Source organism: Notechis scutatus, chromosome 3, assembly GCF_049901735.1.
Source record: "Notechis scutatus isolate UNSWTSFEM ecotype Mainland chromosome 3, rNotScu1.2, whole genome shotgun sequence".
In the NCBI taxonomy this organism is placed as follows: domain Eukaryota; kingdom Metazoa; phylum Chordata; class Lepidosauria; order Squamata; family Elapidae; genus Notechis; species Notechis scutatus.
In genome coordinates this window covers 159,714,641-159,730,366 of record NC_142011.1, presented here as the reverse complement: position 1 = coordinate 159,730,366, position 15,726 = coordinate 159,714,641, and the positions used below count along the sequence as shown (strand labels likewise).

At 34.0% G+C, this 15,726-nt stretch overlaps 1 protein-coding gene across 2 annotated transcripts in view; it reads right to left on the bottom strand.

The window, feature by feature from the left end:
* Nucleotides 1-15,726, bottom strand: part of LAMA1 (laminin subunit alpha 1) — a 96,037-nt gene that overhangs the window by 59,299 nt on the left and 21,012 nt on the right. For both annotated transcript variants that reach the window (XM_087961552.1, XM_087961553.1), the window contains exons 5-16: nt 12,359-12,538; nt 10,973-11,062; nt 9,116-9,233; nt 8,129-8,307; nt 7,339-7,444; nt 7,017-7,177; nt 5,805-5,945; nt 4,497-4,670; nt 3,670-3,771; nt 2,323-2,534; nt 1,713-1,824; nt 257-367 (exon numbers count right to left, since the gene is read on the bottom strand). In XM_087961552.1, the coding sequence (XP_087817678.1) occupies nt 257-367; nt 1,713-1,824; nt 2,323-2,534; nt 3,670-3,771; nt 4,497-4,670; nt 5,805-5,945; nt 7,017-7,177; nt 7,339-7,444; nt 8,129-8,307; nt 9,116-9,233; nt 10,973-11,062; nt 12,359-12,538 (1,686 nt within the window). The remainder of the gene's footprint in view (nt 1-256; nt 368-1,712; nt 1,825-2,322; nt 2,535-3,669; nt 3,772-4,496; nt 4,671-5,804; nt 5,946-7,016; nt 7,178-7,338; nt 7,445-8,128; nt 8,308-9,115; nt 9,234-10,972; nt 11,063-12,358; nt 12,539-15,726) is intronic.

Below are 15,726 nucleotides of genomic sequence, written 5' to 3'. Positions count from 1 at the left end.
GCCAAAAACAGAGATTGGGGGCCCGTTTTCACTGGCAGAGGGACCGCGTGCCTGTCCTTTGCTGTTTCCAGCAGGCCAGATTTAAGCACCTTGTGGGCCGGATCCAGCCCGCAGGCCTTGAGTTTGACACCCCTGCTTTAAAGGTAGCAGAAATAGTTAGGAAAATGTGTATCCCTCCCCGTTTGATGCCTGTTTAAAAATTCAACATTTTACAAACCAGGAATGGTTTGATCTTACAAGCAGGACACAAACTTACAATACAAACACCATGACTATCACATTCCGTTGCATGACCATTGCATTCACATGGCAGGCAAATCCCTCCAAAAAGTATTGCATCCACTCGATAGTACCCAGGAACACAGGACTAAAAATAGTAGTAAAAAAAGAAATTACAGCAAGCATGTGTTAATTATCATAAATCTAACCTTACGGTTCAGTATAGCAATATTTTGAAAACCCATTAAACCAAATCAAACTATGTTACCTATAAATAAACTTTACAATTTTAGATCTATAGTGCTTTTTCAGAAAATTTAACAAAAGCTAATTGCAGACCTCTCTACGTCTGACAACAATTTCAAAAGTGAGCTAAACTAGTGAATTCTTTCTTATAGGATATAACAGAAAATATTTTCTAAATATATTAATATTCTTATGAGTTTTATTAATAAATAACAAATTAATAATAGTTTTCACAAGAGAAAGAATAACAATGACATGATTTTAATTTTAGATCTAGCTACAGGGAAAATGAACTCTCACCAGGTTCCTTAAAATGTAAGAGAAAGGTTATGTTATTCACAAAATGGAAAATATGTGAAGTTGTTTTAGACAGATAGAATAGGAAATGGTATTTTGGCACTTCAATTTTCAAAACTGCAGGTCAAAAGGCAATTTGTATGTAAATTTAACTGCTATAAATTTCTAATAAGCTTTTATAGACCAGGGATGTGACACAAAACCAAGTTTGAAGGGGGAAAGATGACTGGGTATGCAAATTGGTGCTTTAAAAGCTGCACCGCCCTAATATGCATGCTAAGTGGCTATCTTAGAGTCAGTTATTAGAATTATCTTTAAAGCCAGTTTGGAACAGTAGTTAAGGTGCTACCCTGGAAACCAGGAGACTGTGAGTTCTAATTCCAATTTAGGCATGAAAGCTGACTGGGTGACTTTGGCCATTTCTTCTCAGCCAACCCACCTCACAGGATGATCGTTTTGGGGGAAATAGGAGGAAATAGTATTGCTGCCTTGAGTCATATATAAAAATAATAAAGGAGGGAAATCAATTAATCTTTGGAAGTCTTATTCCCTGAGAAGGACATCTTTATTGTAGATGCCCCACAATTTTGGAATTTCCTGAAAGAAGTAATGACTGTACATATTGTACCATTTTGGCAATGCTGGCAAGTAACATTTTATTCTCTAATCTATTTAATTTTGATTATATTTATTAAATATGTCCTTTCAAACACATTTCTTGGGATTTTATTTTGTTATTGTTGTTTTTTGCTGGTGGTCATTGACCGTGCTTGATGATTTTTACTTCTTACTACGTGGTTACATGCTGATATTTTTCGATTGTATTTCTATATATGGCTTCACTGATAAGTAAATTGATCGTGTGATCCCTTTGGAAAACCCATTTTTAAAATGAGGCAATACTATTACATAACAAATAAATAAATAAATAAATAAAATATTGAAATTACTTCACAAGATATTCCAGAGTAACCCTGTGGACATTCACAATATTCTACATGTACAGCTGAAGACAGATCTATAAGATTAGCATTTGCTGTATCCAAAGTCACAGAGTCCAACCTGCAATAAAAATGGGAAATCAATGATGTAAACAATGTATTGGGGTTTTTTCACTGTGTAAAATAATCCATAGCCATAAAACCACAAAAATGCAGAGATAAAACTTTGCATTGTTTCTTGTTCTGAATGCATAATTCTACATAAAATACATTTCACAATCTATTATACATTCAGTAGCTCTAAATAAAATCCAATTGTAATCAATATGAGCTTTACAACATTTGTAATACAGCCAGGATCCTGGCAAATATGGGTAATGGATAATAATTTCAGGTCACATTATTTGTCTGTTATTCTTTTACATTTCTTATCACTTAATCCTATTTAACTTAAAAAAAATGGGAACCTGATATTATCCCATGGAAAATTAGCCCTTTGTCCAAACTTTTGAATATTTTAATAAAAGAACACATTAAATGCTTTTGAGATTCTTTTGTGATTCTTTTGGTATGGCTGAAATATATATATATATATATATTAAGCAGATCTTTGTATTACCTATATACAGATTTTTCTGCAGTGTTGTAACTGGCCCTAAGTAGAATACGGGTAACATTAACTAAAACTGTCATCAGTGTGTCTCGATCTATTGACTTCTTTGTATTAAAATCAACAAAGTTTTCAGATATAAGATGCACTGTACTGGAATATTCCTCATATGGTTGCAAAGACAGCCCTTCAGATCTTGTAGAAAGAATATATCCATTGCCCTGAAATGACAGGTATTGTTATTTTATACATTTCTAAAGTATAATTGGAAATTGTTTAAAATTACACTTAATGGAAACCATACAAGGTTCCCAGGATTCCTCTTTTCCCCAAAACCCACACTATCTTTTCCAAACTTTACATTTCTCTTAAGAGTATGTCATATGTTTTGAATCTGAATTGTTCTTAATGGAAAACATCAGTTTCAAATGTCATATATCTTTATCTATATGTCAATTATATTGGAAGTACATCAGGATTTTAAAGAAGAAAAAAAAGTATGTTTCAAGTGCAAAACCTTCCAGTTTCTAAACTCTGTTCAAATGGGATTTAAAATAAAGTATTCTGAACAATCCAAATTCAAAACATTTTGCGCACCATCCATTAAGAAATGCCTAGATCATGAATTTAAACACATTTTCATGGAAATAAACCCACTTAGCCATAAAACCCATTTAACATCTTTACTTTTCCATCTAAACCAAGTCTCAGTACAACTGGAAGACACCATGAGGGAGAAGACAGCTCTTGGCTTTAAATCAGATGCACTGACAGTGTACACAAATATCACCACATATATTTTTTTAATTTTAAAGAAAAATTTAAAAGCCAAAAGTCTGCATGTTGGAGGAGGTTTCCAAGTTCATTGTTGCAAGGGTATCTTTTCTCAACTCTCTACTAAAGGACCATCTGCAGAAATTCAGAAGACCCTCTAGGAAGCACTGCCAAAGGAACAAGAACTACTACCAGAAGAAGGAACTACAGGTACTTCTCGACTTACAACAGTTAATTTGGTGACCATTCAAAGTTACAACAGCACCAAAAAAAGTGACTTATGACTGTTTTTCACCCTTACGACCTTTGTAGCAGCCTCCCATGATCATGTGATCAAAATTTAGCCACTTGGCAACTGGTCCATATTTATGACCATTGCTGTTCCCAAAGTCATGTGTTCATTTTTTGTGACCTTCTGACAAGCAAAGTCAACTGGGAAACTTAACAATCAAGTTACGGTGCTCCACTTAACAATTTGAGGTTGAGGACTACCTGTACCAAGTCTGGAACTTCCTCCCTCAAAAGCATTCAGAATACTTTATGCATTCATACTTTGTATCCCTGCCCACTTAATACAATTACCTGGATAATAACATCGACACTAGATACCAAGTCACTATCTGTACTGTCCATGGGAATATCGTAAGACACGGTATACTTTAAAGAGCCACCAAAGGCAGTGAGCTGAAAGCATAAAAGGCAAGAAATAAAAAATGTTATTTTTTTATCTTATTTTTGGCAATATGAAAATGAAATATAATTTTTGCATCAAAAATAGATTTCACCTTTTTAAGATTTCTTATTAAATTATCTGTTAAATGCTAGATTAGACACAAAACAAATAAATCCTAAGAAAAATCTTCTTTTGGATATTTGCCATCACATTCTAACATCTATGTCTAACTTGACATTTTACATTTGCTGATTTTTTTTTAATTCCGAGCCTCTTTTTAATTTCACTATCTTTCTATTACATACAATCGTAAATTTTCAAAAACCAATTCTTAGTTTTTGGAACAACTGAGGTGCCTAAATATAATTATTGTTTAACGTTTAAATTGTACCTTGCAACAGTTCTCTGAATATTTCTTAAATCAAATCTTTCCTGTACAATAAGTAAATCATAAATATAGACATGGGAAAACAGCTACTATATTTAAATGCACAATCCTTTTTGCTCACAATGTTTGCATCTTAATGCCAACACCATTTTTTTGAGCAAGAGGCAGAGATGACATATATTCCAGATTTAACTTTAATGATCCTAATATGGTAGGGTTCCTAGGAAAAGATGTCCTATGCTTTTTGAACATTACATTATATATATATAATAAAGTGAATATGCAATGCAGAAAACTTTATACATATACAGAACACTGAAAAAAGCACATTTCCTCCAGAGTACTTACTTTATTTCCAAGGTATGATTTAGGTGCAGACCAGTAATAAGGAGGGTTTAGTACTTTTGCAACCTCAGTGTCGTTAATACTTATTTGATGAGATTTATCAAAGTGATTTTCTTGAGGTTGTATAGTTTTTGAAGAATATAGAGTTGTCACCTCCCACCCAATCATAGAAGACACCTTAATAAAACAGGAAACATGATCAAGCATTCAAGTAATCAAGAAACAGAAAGTGTGTTGTTTGTGTGTGTTTTGCTTTAGCAAAGTTCTATTTTTATTTGGCTCACAATATGATACTGTGTTATGGCAGAGTAATCCAAGCAAAACAGAAATCACAGGATAAAGTTTTTCGGTCTCTGCGCGTCCCATTTTCTGTCCCTTCCGATCATTGGTAGGATTCAAATGTTTTTACTACCGGTTCGTGGCTTGGTGGGCGTGGCAGGGGAAAGATAATGTAAAATCTCCAGTCAGATGTGATATTTGCTGGTTCTCTGAACTACTCAAAATTTACATTACTGGTTCTGCAGAACTGGTCAGAACCTGCTGAGTACCATCTCTGGTTCCGAACCCCACTGCCCGCGTTGAGGCTGAAAATGAGGTGTGCAGAGGCTGAAAACGGGATGCGGAGGCCAAAATTGGGACGCACAGAGGCGGTAATAGGCTATGGCAATCCCTGCAGCCTGAAACAGCTGATTATCGGAAGGTCGATCCAACCAACAATCAGCTGCTTATGTTAATCAGGCTTTGCTGAAGCTGACCAGGCTGTTTGCTGTTTGCTGCAAGGAGGCAAATTGCTGGGAGGCAGAGGCAGATTTTTTCCCCTTTGTTTTCCTCCCCAAAAGCTAGATGCATCTTATAGTACGGAATGTCTTATACTCTGAAAAATATGGTACTTATACTTAAAATTCAAGCATCTCTTTTACTTTAATTTTTAGTGCTTGGTTTTCAATAGGGAAATTGTATGCAAACTTGTAACTGAACAGTACTTTCAAATATTATAATATATCTCTAGATAATTTGCTGCTTTCTATCATTTAAACACATATAAAATAGAAGTATGAATTATGTTTTGCTCACTTGGTATCCTTTATATTTATCATTCCATTTCTTAGATATTCTTTGGCTTTTTAGTTTAAACCTAAATTGCAGCCTCTTACACCTAAGTTTTTATTGAGTGAAATAATTAACAGACTAAAAGCATTTATGGAAATCAGACTGAAATGGAATGCCTGTCAGGCAAAGATAACACAGGGAATGTTTATGCTTGAAGAAAACAAATGAGATACTAATTGTGGAATATTAGTCATATTATACCTTAGTAGTGGACCATGGAAGACTTTCACACACATCAGAAACACCAAAACAGAAGCATTCAGTGCAACCCTGTGGGTTTCTTTCTTGAAGATTATAGAATCCAGATTTGCAACGGTCACAATTTTCTCCTTCTACGTTTTCCTATGAACATAATCAGAACCAACATACAATAAAACGTAGTAGCATTTTTACCTTAACATTTTCTAGAACTTTTCTTCTGAACTAAAGTATTGAATAGAAAATTTTCACCCTTTATGTTGTGTCAATAAGTACTTGTATTTTATACTGAGAATGTCCACATGACAAGCAAAGATACCAAATATCATACTGACTATGCATACTGTGACTACAGGCTCCACATAACTGATGAATGTCAGGTTCAAAAAGGTCAATCTACTTCATGGTCACAAAAAAAGGTCAACTTTCGCCATTATCATTTTTTGGTTTAAATTCCATTCAATCAGGTTTTTTTTTATTTTGGCACTTACAAGCTAAATATTAAGCCTAATGCCAGGGAAATGAAGTTTCTTGAAGCTTATAATAAAATCATATTAGAACATCAAAGTCATTATAGATAGTAGATTTTTGTTCCTAGATAAATAATGTGTGAGTAAATGTGAGTGGTTAAAAAAAACCAACTAATGTATTCCCAAGCACCCACCTTCCCCACCAATGTTATCTTAATTTGGAATTGCTCTTTCCAAGCCAAAATTTAATCACAGAATCTGATACATAATTTTGCCAGTGTAAAATGTATGATATACCTGTATCATGTATCTTAGTTTAAATCCCCATCTGGTAGATTTTGGCTTAACTCCAATTAATTGTTAGAATTAGATGTAGGATTGCTATTAAGAAAGAAATTTCCCAAAATAAATAAATGGACAAGTTCCACTTTAAAGTGTATTATTAATAAAAATTTTAGTACAGTGTTACCTCAGTGCTCATCATTAATTAGTTCCAGGAGGCACATAAGTACAAAAATGATGAGTACCAAACACATTTTTCCCATGAGGAATAAGGTAGTGAGTCACAAGACAGCCGACACCCACAAGTTCAAGCTTATACATAAAGTACCAAACAAATGATGAGTATAAGGACAAAATTTTCACATAAAATGCATTGAGTACCAAATTTGCTGAATTTCAAAGCAGTTGAGTACTAAGGTACCACTGTATAGTAAATCAAACTAAAAATCAGAGCTATACTTACTTTGCAAAGGCAAGGTTCACTACAAGGATCATCATTGATGCTGCCAACGAGGCTACAATTACAGCGTATGCAATTTGGATAACCTTTGTAGCCAAAAGCACAATGGTCACATTTTTTTCCAGCATACCCTTCCTTGCAATGACATTGACCAGGCTGAATATCTTGAAAAAAATAAAATAAATACAAGAAAGTTGCTTATTCTTCCTTTATATAGGTACAACGGTAATAAAATCCAAAGAAACTGAATTGAATTTTATGTTTCGTTGTTTCTTATAGATCCAATACCTGATTTTGTAAATATTGCCTAGACCGTTACTCTTACCTTTTTGGGGGTCAGCATGATTATTATCCTTAACACAGTCAAAGCCAAAGGACCCAAATAAATCACATTCACATGGACGACAAGGATTGTTGTCATAAGGAGACACCTGGAATATTTTAATTTTTATTAACTGTTTGATGCTACTGAAAATGAATTCTTGTTCCTTTTTAGGAGTATATATGAAGATATACATCTCAACTGGCAAGGATTGATTAGTTATTTCCATGGGATGAGTGCAAGGCAAAAACTAGATAAATGTAAGCATAAATGAGGTAATGTTGAAACCAGCCATTGTGGAACCGGGAAACTCTCTGTATGTTACAAAAATGAACACAGATTTATTTCTAAAAACATGAGCATCTGTACAACCCTGGCCCTATGGCTTGAGTATGACTCTGTGGGGAAAAGACACCATACAGAGAAACTGGCACAGATGAGGCTATAATAAAGCCAAAGGCTTCATGGGATTGTTTCTTAAATTGAGAAGGGTACAAAGTCCCATAAGCCAGAAATTCCCTTCTTTTGATCTAATATGTATTTGTAAATGATGTCTTGACAAATGTTGAGTTTATATATACAGGTAAACAGGTATAACACAAAATATACATGAGATACTATTTTCACAAATTGTTTGTACATGGCTGGACAGTCTTCCTAGTCTTATCATTTCATTATGAATTCACATGGTTTTAACCACATATTAAATGAATAGTAAAGCTCAAAAAAACTAGATGTCAAGTTTTAGCATTGTTTACAAGTAATGATAAACAATATTTCAGAATCCTCTTACTTTTTGTGGTCTGTAGTAGCCATTACTACACACATCACAGTTTATTCCAGTGGTATGTTGTGTACAATTTATGCATACTCCACCTCCTTTGAATTGACCAAATATGTTTATACTTTTTTTTTCATCTGCTACTCTCTGGTCATAATAACAATCTTCTGTTTTGTTGTGACAGTTGCATCCTAAAAAAAAAACAATACTCTTTTAGTGTGTGTGTATGTGTGTGTGTGTGTGTGTGTGTGTGTGTGTGTGTGTGTAAATAAGTGAATCAACCAGATAAACAAACTGAACACATTATATTCTACATGCAAAATTAACCTTTTACATAACACTCAATATTAAACATAGATGGAAGACTTTAACCTTCTATTAAAATAAATAATAATTAATATCATGTAGAGTTGCCTTATCAGGGAGATGGACATGATAAATGAATGAATGAATGAATGAATGAATGAATGAATGAATGAATGAATAAAATTTTGGTCTCCCACCTGTCACTAATCAAAATAGCTTTATTCATAAACCTTATAGTAAAAAAGAGTATTATGCTGCTGGTGTTTATTTAGTATTCCCAATTTTATTCTAATAAGATTATTGATGAATTCACATCTAATTTTCTATAATACATTTATATATAACATGATATATTCAGTTTAATAAACACATTCTATTCCTCAAAACATATAGATATTGGATTATATATTTTATTGAAAGATTAGAATGAAAATTAAAATTACAAATATCTAAATTCTACATGAAATAAGGTGACAGACTGATAATATATGCTCCAAAGAAAAAATGAAAAATTCATAGGTTTTACAAGCTTGGTTTAAATTTTACTACTTATAAATTTTCAGTGTTAGAAATATTTATGCATCATTAAAGAGAATTCCCCATGTCAAACTCATGGTTTTAGTGATGAATGGATTACTTATCTAATCAGTAAAGTGGTAAACTTTAAGAGATCTGTCATTTAGTACCACATACTTTCACATTTGTTGCCAGCAGAAATAGTTCCAGGTCTCCATGGTGCCTGATGGTAGCCAGGACAACATTCATTACAACTTTCACCACAAGTATTGTGTTCACACTGGCACTGTAGTTTCTACATGAAAATAAATTATAATATGATTCTATTACCAATTACCTTAAAACAAAACTATTTATCCCACATTTAAGAAATACCTGAAATATCCTCTAAGTGTTTAGGGCTGGATAGATTCTTGTGTATATTGTAAGTTTGTACAAAACCTTGGTGTAAAATCTCATCTGTAAGAGTTGTAAGAATCCAATGAAAAAGCAACAATAGCAACTGATAAATACAAGTAGTTCAATAGTATGAACAAAAGAAAAACAAAAGAGAAAGGAAAGGGAAAAGCTTCTTTTAAAATCCAGATACAACAAGCAAAGCTGCTTGTTGATGATGTGGACAGATACCGCTAGGTGCAAATGTGGACATTTATTTAAACATAGATGTGAGAAACTGAATGACTTAATAAAGAATTGGAGAAAGTTACATCTGTTTCTACCCAACATAGGCTGTTCTGAAAAAAGTGGAGCAAAGGTTGATCTGGTTAGTATTTAAAAGGCAAACTACATGGAAACCCAGGGCTTGAAAGCTGGGGGGGGTGCAGCAGAAGCTGATAGGTCAATGTAGTAATCTGAAAAATTCTTTACTGCTGCTTCTGTCCTTTGCTTATCTGGTTCATTAGAGCTGAAAACAAAGTTCCAGGTGATATCTGATTTTTACCATTGGTTTTCCATATAACCAAAACATTCCATAACTAAAACCAAAATGTTTCAATATTTCATAGGATCTAAAATGATATGTCTCTGTGTGACCTCATGATTGGCTTCTCTTTGTGACTTTATATATTTCATTAAACACTACTTCTGTGTAGCCTATTTGGATCTTAACTATCCATTTCCTGAACACTGTCCTATTTTCCTTCTACTTATAAAATAATAAAAACATTTATTTTCCAGCAATAACTAAAAACCCGTTAAGTTTCATTGTCTTAAAATCCAACTCCCAGTAAAAAAATGTCACTCTTAATTTACTCCATCTCATGATTCTTCATCACCTATCTGATACTCTGGATAAAACATATTAACATGTGGCGCATGATTGCAGGTAAGTAATTTCAGCATTTTTTTATAAAAATGAACAAATTACCAGAGAGATAATTTGCTAGAAGGCAAAAAAGCTAACAATACATTAAAGCATAATATAGGGATAAACTGTAGTATATATTTCATTTACAAAATAATTTATCAGATACTTCAAGCACTTAGCTATGAAAATAATTGCAGAAAAATGTAAAGAGACTAAAAAAATCTAAGATGTTTTAATGATTCAGGACTTTGACAAGTTTTCACAAGGCAGTGTGCTTATGCAATGCTTAGGCATTGTTAACACTTGTCATGTCTGCACAGCTGTTTGTTTGCAAGCAGATGTTATCTATATACGATTGTGTAACTGTGTATACAAAATAGTTTTATTTGGTAAGGAAGATGTCCAGAAAAGGAAACATAATGCATTTGAACTGAGTCTATACGTTCTTATGTAGCATATTTTCTTAATTCCTATGCAATGTTAAAGCAATCCACTCGGTGTCTGTTCCTATTCCTGTAAGCTTTTTTGGATTTGTATGTATTTGTTCACTGATTTAAAAGGCCCTTTAATTCATGTAAAGTTAATATGATATAAGACAAAGAAAAGTGTTAGAAATGCTATCATTTCAATAAATAGCAGACAATCATATTATCTTTCTAAATAATCTTGCTTTTCAAAAAGGCAAAAATGTACATTTGTCTGTAGGAACAAGTAAAAAAAAAAAGTACCTCTGTGTGTTTATCCAAAGGACAACTTCGAGCATGCCCATAGCAAATGCACATGCCTCCAATAGAGATGTCTTTTATTGAATAGTAATACTAAATAAAGCAAAGTTTGAGTCATTAAGTTTAATGCATTTAACAGAAACACAATAAGCCAATATTCATTAGAAAATAATGATGCATAAATATTTAATTATAATTTTTTAAAAATCCAGTTTCTAAATTGCAATTGGCTTCAGTTAGAATTTACACATAAGGTTTACATGTGAAGGTCTTCATACACACACACACACACACACCTTACACACAAACACACACACACACACACACAAATTACATTGATCAGTCAGGGCATATTCTTATGTCATGTTCTTATGCTAAATCTAAAAATCCCTACAAATAACATAAAACTGTTCAAGGACATACATATACAATACAACACATTATATTGTACGCGCTCAGATTTACATGTGTTCAAAATTAAAACTACTTTAATATACAGAAATATTTTTAATAAGATTGGTTTTACAGAAAGTTTAAAAAGTAATTATATGTCTTCATTCTCATAGAAATGAAACAAGAATAGTTTTAGCAGGGTTATGGCACCTGTTAGGTTAACCTAATTGTAAAATAGTATTAGACCAGAGGTGTCAAACTTGCGTTGTCACAGCGGCATCATGTGATGTACCGGAACTTTTTTCCCCTTCACTAAACCGGGCAGGAGCGTAGCCAGTACGTGACACATCTGGTCCGCGGGCTGTGAGTTTGACACCCCTGTATTAGATCCTTCAGATAATGCTACTTCACCACTATTGTTGCTGTTCTAAAACAAAGCACTGTTCACAATATATCTTTACATCAAGATACTACCTGTATTTTATATAAAAGAACACTCAGTGCATAAATTGAGTATTTTTGCAGAACAAGGTTTATGAGCTAATTGTCAGTGTTAAGACAGTGCATTTCTAGCATGGTATCATGCTCCTTGCCTAACAAGTTGGCTTCAGCAATCAGTTCTGTATTTGAAGAGCAATTCTTGTTTACTAATATTTAATTAACTAGGTAATAAACAAATTGACCCCAAAAGAGCTCTAAATCCATACTTAAACCCCTTGCCATAGTTACCAAACAGATAGTTGACTAATATGGAAGATAGCCCATGTGTCATCACATCACCATATACGCTATTTTAGCATATTAGTGTATCACAGTACTCCTAATTTCCAGGAATATTATTTGAAAAAGCACCCATAAGACAATGATAAGCGTCTTAATTCTTCCATGCTGAAAAATTAACAAGTATTCTGGATTTTAGCCTATTTTAGGATAAATTCCATCAAGGCAGAGATAACAGGTTTCAAGCACACTGATAAATGAACATCACCGGCTTACCCTTCTTGTAACAATAGGATCAACATCTTTAGGATCATGGTGACTAAGGGTCATGAGATCAGCATTAAGAGTTCTTATCCGCTGCAATCGGAGACGGATATATCTTGCAGAGGTAAATTCCAGTAATGCTGGCGAAGGGTCATCAGCACTAGGTCTCCCATTAATCAGTGATGTGTGTATCTAAAAAATAAGACTAATTTAATTATAAGCACATTGTCCATATCTGTGTAAAAATAACTGGTGTTTCCTCATTCATAGGCTTCTGTAAGAATTTAGAATTATTTACCAGCCAATGAGCTTATAGTACAGAAACAAAACAAAACAAAAAGCTTTTGTATGCTGGCAAACAGGTCAAAAGAAAAATGGTGAACAATCAAAGTTTTGTGAAACTCAGGCCAAATAGTGCTTTATTTTCTTATTTGCAGTTTGTTATACATAAAATTCCTTCTTTTATATTTGCTTATTTAAAACTGCTTTTTCAAAGTCTTTTTTTTTTAAAGCAAGAACTCAAGAACACAATAACAGAACTGGACTGATCTGCACAAGATTTACCAAATTCAAATTCTATTATGTTCACTGAATACCTCCTCACACACACATCCCTTACATTCCTTCTTAAAGATGTTGAATCAGCTGTCTGTATCTCATACAAACTCTTTTTTTTCTATGGGGAGATAAATTCTGCCAAGAGTGGACCTCCCCGGAAATTTCTAACTCACAATCCTGACAAATCTCTGCTTTAGAAGTTTGAAAAAAACACTGGAAGATCAGCAGTCCTTGACCTGTTACTAACTAACAGGGGAGAATCAAAGGAATAAATAGTGTGGAAATGCAATCATGCTGAACTTATGGATTTTACAGGACACTAAATGTGCTTAAAGAGGTATTCAAAAATATCCTTCAAAAATATAGATTAAAAGAAACCCAACAACAATCTGCAGGACTGCAGGATCCCTCAGCAAAAGGATATAATAGGAAAAGGAGCTTAAGGTAGGTAGCAATTCCTAAAAGGAAGGTACTAAAAGCAGAACGGGAAAAATTCCAAAGAGGAAAAAAAATATGAGAAATGGCAATAGAAGCCCACAGCTCAAAAAAAGCCTAATGCAAAGTTGAAAACATACGACATATGAGACAGAAAAAGGGACTAGTCACTAAGACTATAAGCTATAGAGAAAGCACCACTAAGTTAAAGCTCCAAATACGCCAAGATGTATGCAGAGCATATTTCTTGTTTTTTTTTCCATATCCCTTTAGCAAAATTGGACATTGGAAGTATCTATATTTTCTTCTTTGTAACAAAATAATGAAATGTATTCCATCTGTGCATATGTTTGCATGTGTGTGTGTGTTTCTATTCTCCTCATCTGTTACATCTGTATATGTGCCCTGGGAAGTTCAGGAAGAGCTATACTTCATGACCGTTCATTCAGTAACTATTGAGAGTTTCAGCAACATTGAATGAAAGTTACTGCTGATCCTCAAACTTCTGGCTGTTGCAGTGCCCTCCTGTTCACCTGATCAGAATTTGGGGACTTGACAGCTTGCCTGCACTTATAATCACAGGAGCAATTCAATGCCCTCAACCTGCTGTGAGCTACCGAGCGCTCATGTGAAGCAGCCTGAACAACCAATCTGAGGATTTCAACATGTTGAAACTGCAAGACCCTGCAAGGCTTTGTAGGATGAAGGCTGGGCCAAGAACAGAGGACCTACAGGTAGACTCTGCTGTTACTGGGCTCACCTTTACCCCTCACTGAAGCCTGCTGAAGCACTTCCAATGTGATATGCAGAACATGCGTTGGCTCTCCAAGAAGCCTTTGTCCCTCCACTTCCTACAATTCTGCCACCACTCTGAACAGTGTCTTCTTCATAGCCTCTACCCAGGGAAACACTACAGCCTCTCCAGCCTTGCCTGCAACAAAGCATGCCATGCATCACCATCCTGTCCCACTCCCTCACTCCCTTGTTGGGCCTGGCAGTCTCCCCTGTGCTCTGCACGGCTTGCACATCTTACGGCTGCCCCCCTCATCTGAATCCCTGGCCAGCAGCAGCAGGAGGATGAAAACAATGAAGTTGACAGCTGGATTTTTGTTTAAATAATTTGAGAACTTAAACCTGCCTTCTCCTACTTGGATGCTGTCCAGATGTTGACTTTAATTCAAAGAATTCTCCATGATATAAAATCTGTCTGGAACGTATAGACGCTAATTCCATTTAACTTTAAAAGTCAGGAAAGCATTAAACCCAGTTAAAAGTCTACTAAAATTTCCTAACATGCTTTATTCTAAATTTCTTTCAATTATGAGGATTAGAACAAATGTTTCAGCTCAGGAAACATCAGAAATATCCAGCAATCTGATATCTCAATTTAACGTTGGACCATGCTTGTAACTAGGCCTAGAGCAGCAATTTAGCATTTACTAAATTAATGTTACTAGTGTTTTAGTTCCAAATGCATATTCTTTTAAGGAAAATTTTAGATTTCTTTTCTAGTAACTTTGTATTGAAGTCAGAGTTCTATCTGCATTCATTGCAGGTTAATTTTCAATGCACAATTTCCTTATAAGACGGGTTGCTTCTCTGATCTATGCCAGATAGCAAGTATGAATAGAGCTGCTTGAAAGGAATAACAATCAACTGTTGACCTGCCAATGCCAGCTCTTTTGATCAAGCTCTCCTTGAAATGATGCCAACAATTATTTCAGAGTTCAAGCTGCATACAGTCATTCAGATTTTTATTCCAGTGTGTTATTTTTTTCCTAAAGCAATTAAACAATTTTATTAAAAACTTTCCCTACAAAACAATTGAGATCCAGCTAAAGGAGAATGTACATTTTATCTATTGTGTTATTTATGAAGCTTATCAACTGTCCTATTTTTATAAGCAAACAAACTAGACCTCAACATTTGAAATAAAAATGTAAGTGTAAAGAAAAACAACATAATCAATACAAATAAAAATCAATTTTATAAATTCTGAGAGCATACAGACAAATTCACATCCTTTAGGAGAAAAATACAAAAGAATTGTAACCAGAACAAGGCCCTTCCCATTTATTAGAAATAGATACTGGCATTTGGTCAACATCTTCAAAGGGGCTCTCCAAAATATGGAACAGGTTCACAGCAGAAGAGATATTTTATCCCTCTGATAAACACCTTGAATTATGCCTAGAAAACAACTAACACCCATTATAGATTTTTCTATAAAGACATATAATCTCTGTACTTTTCCTTTCCTGGGTTAGCAACCTCATTGCAGTACTTTGCATTAATTTCAAATTCTAAACGTTTTTCAAATACAGCACCATACAATGTGTTGCACTAGTTTAGTATCAAAACAAAGAATAATTTCCTTGTTCAGATAC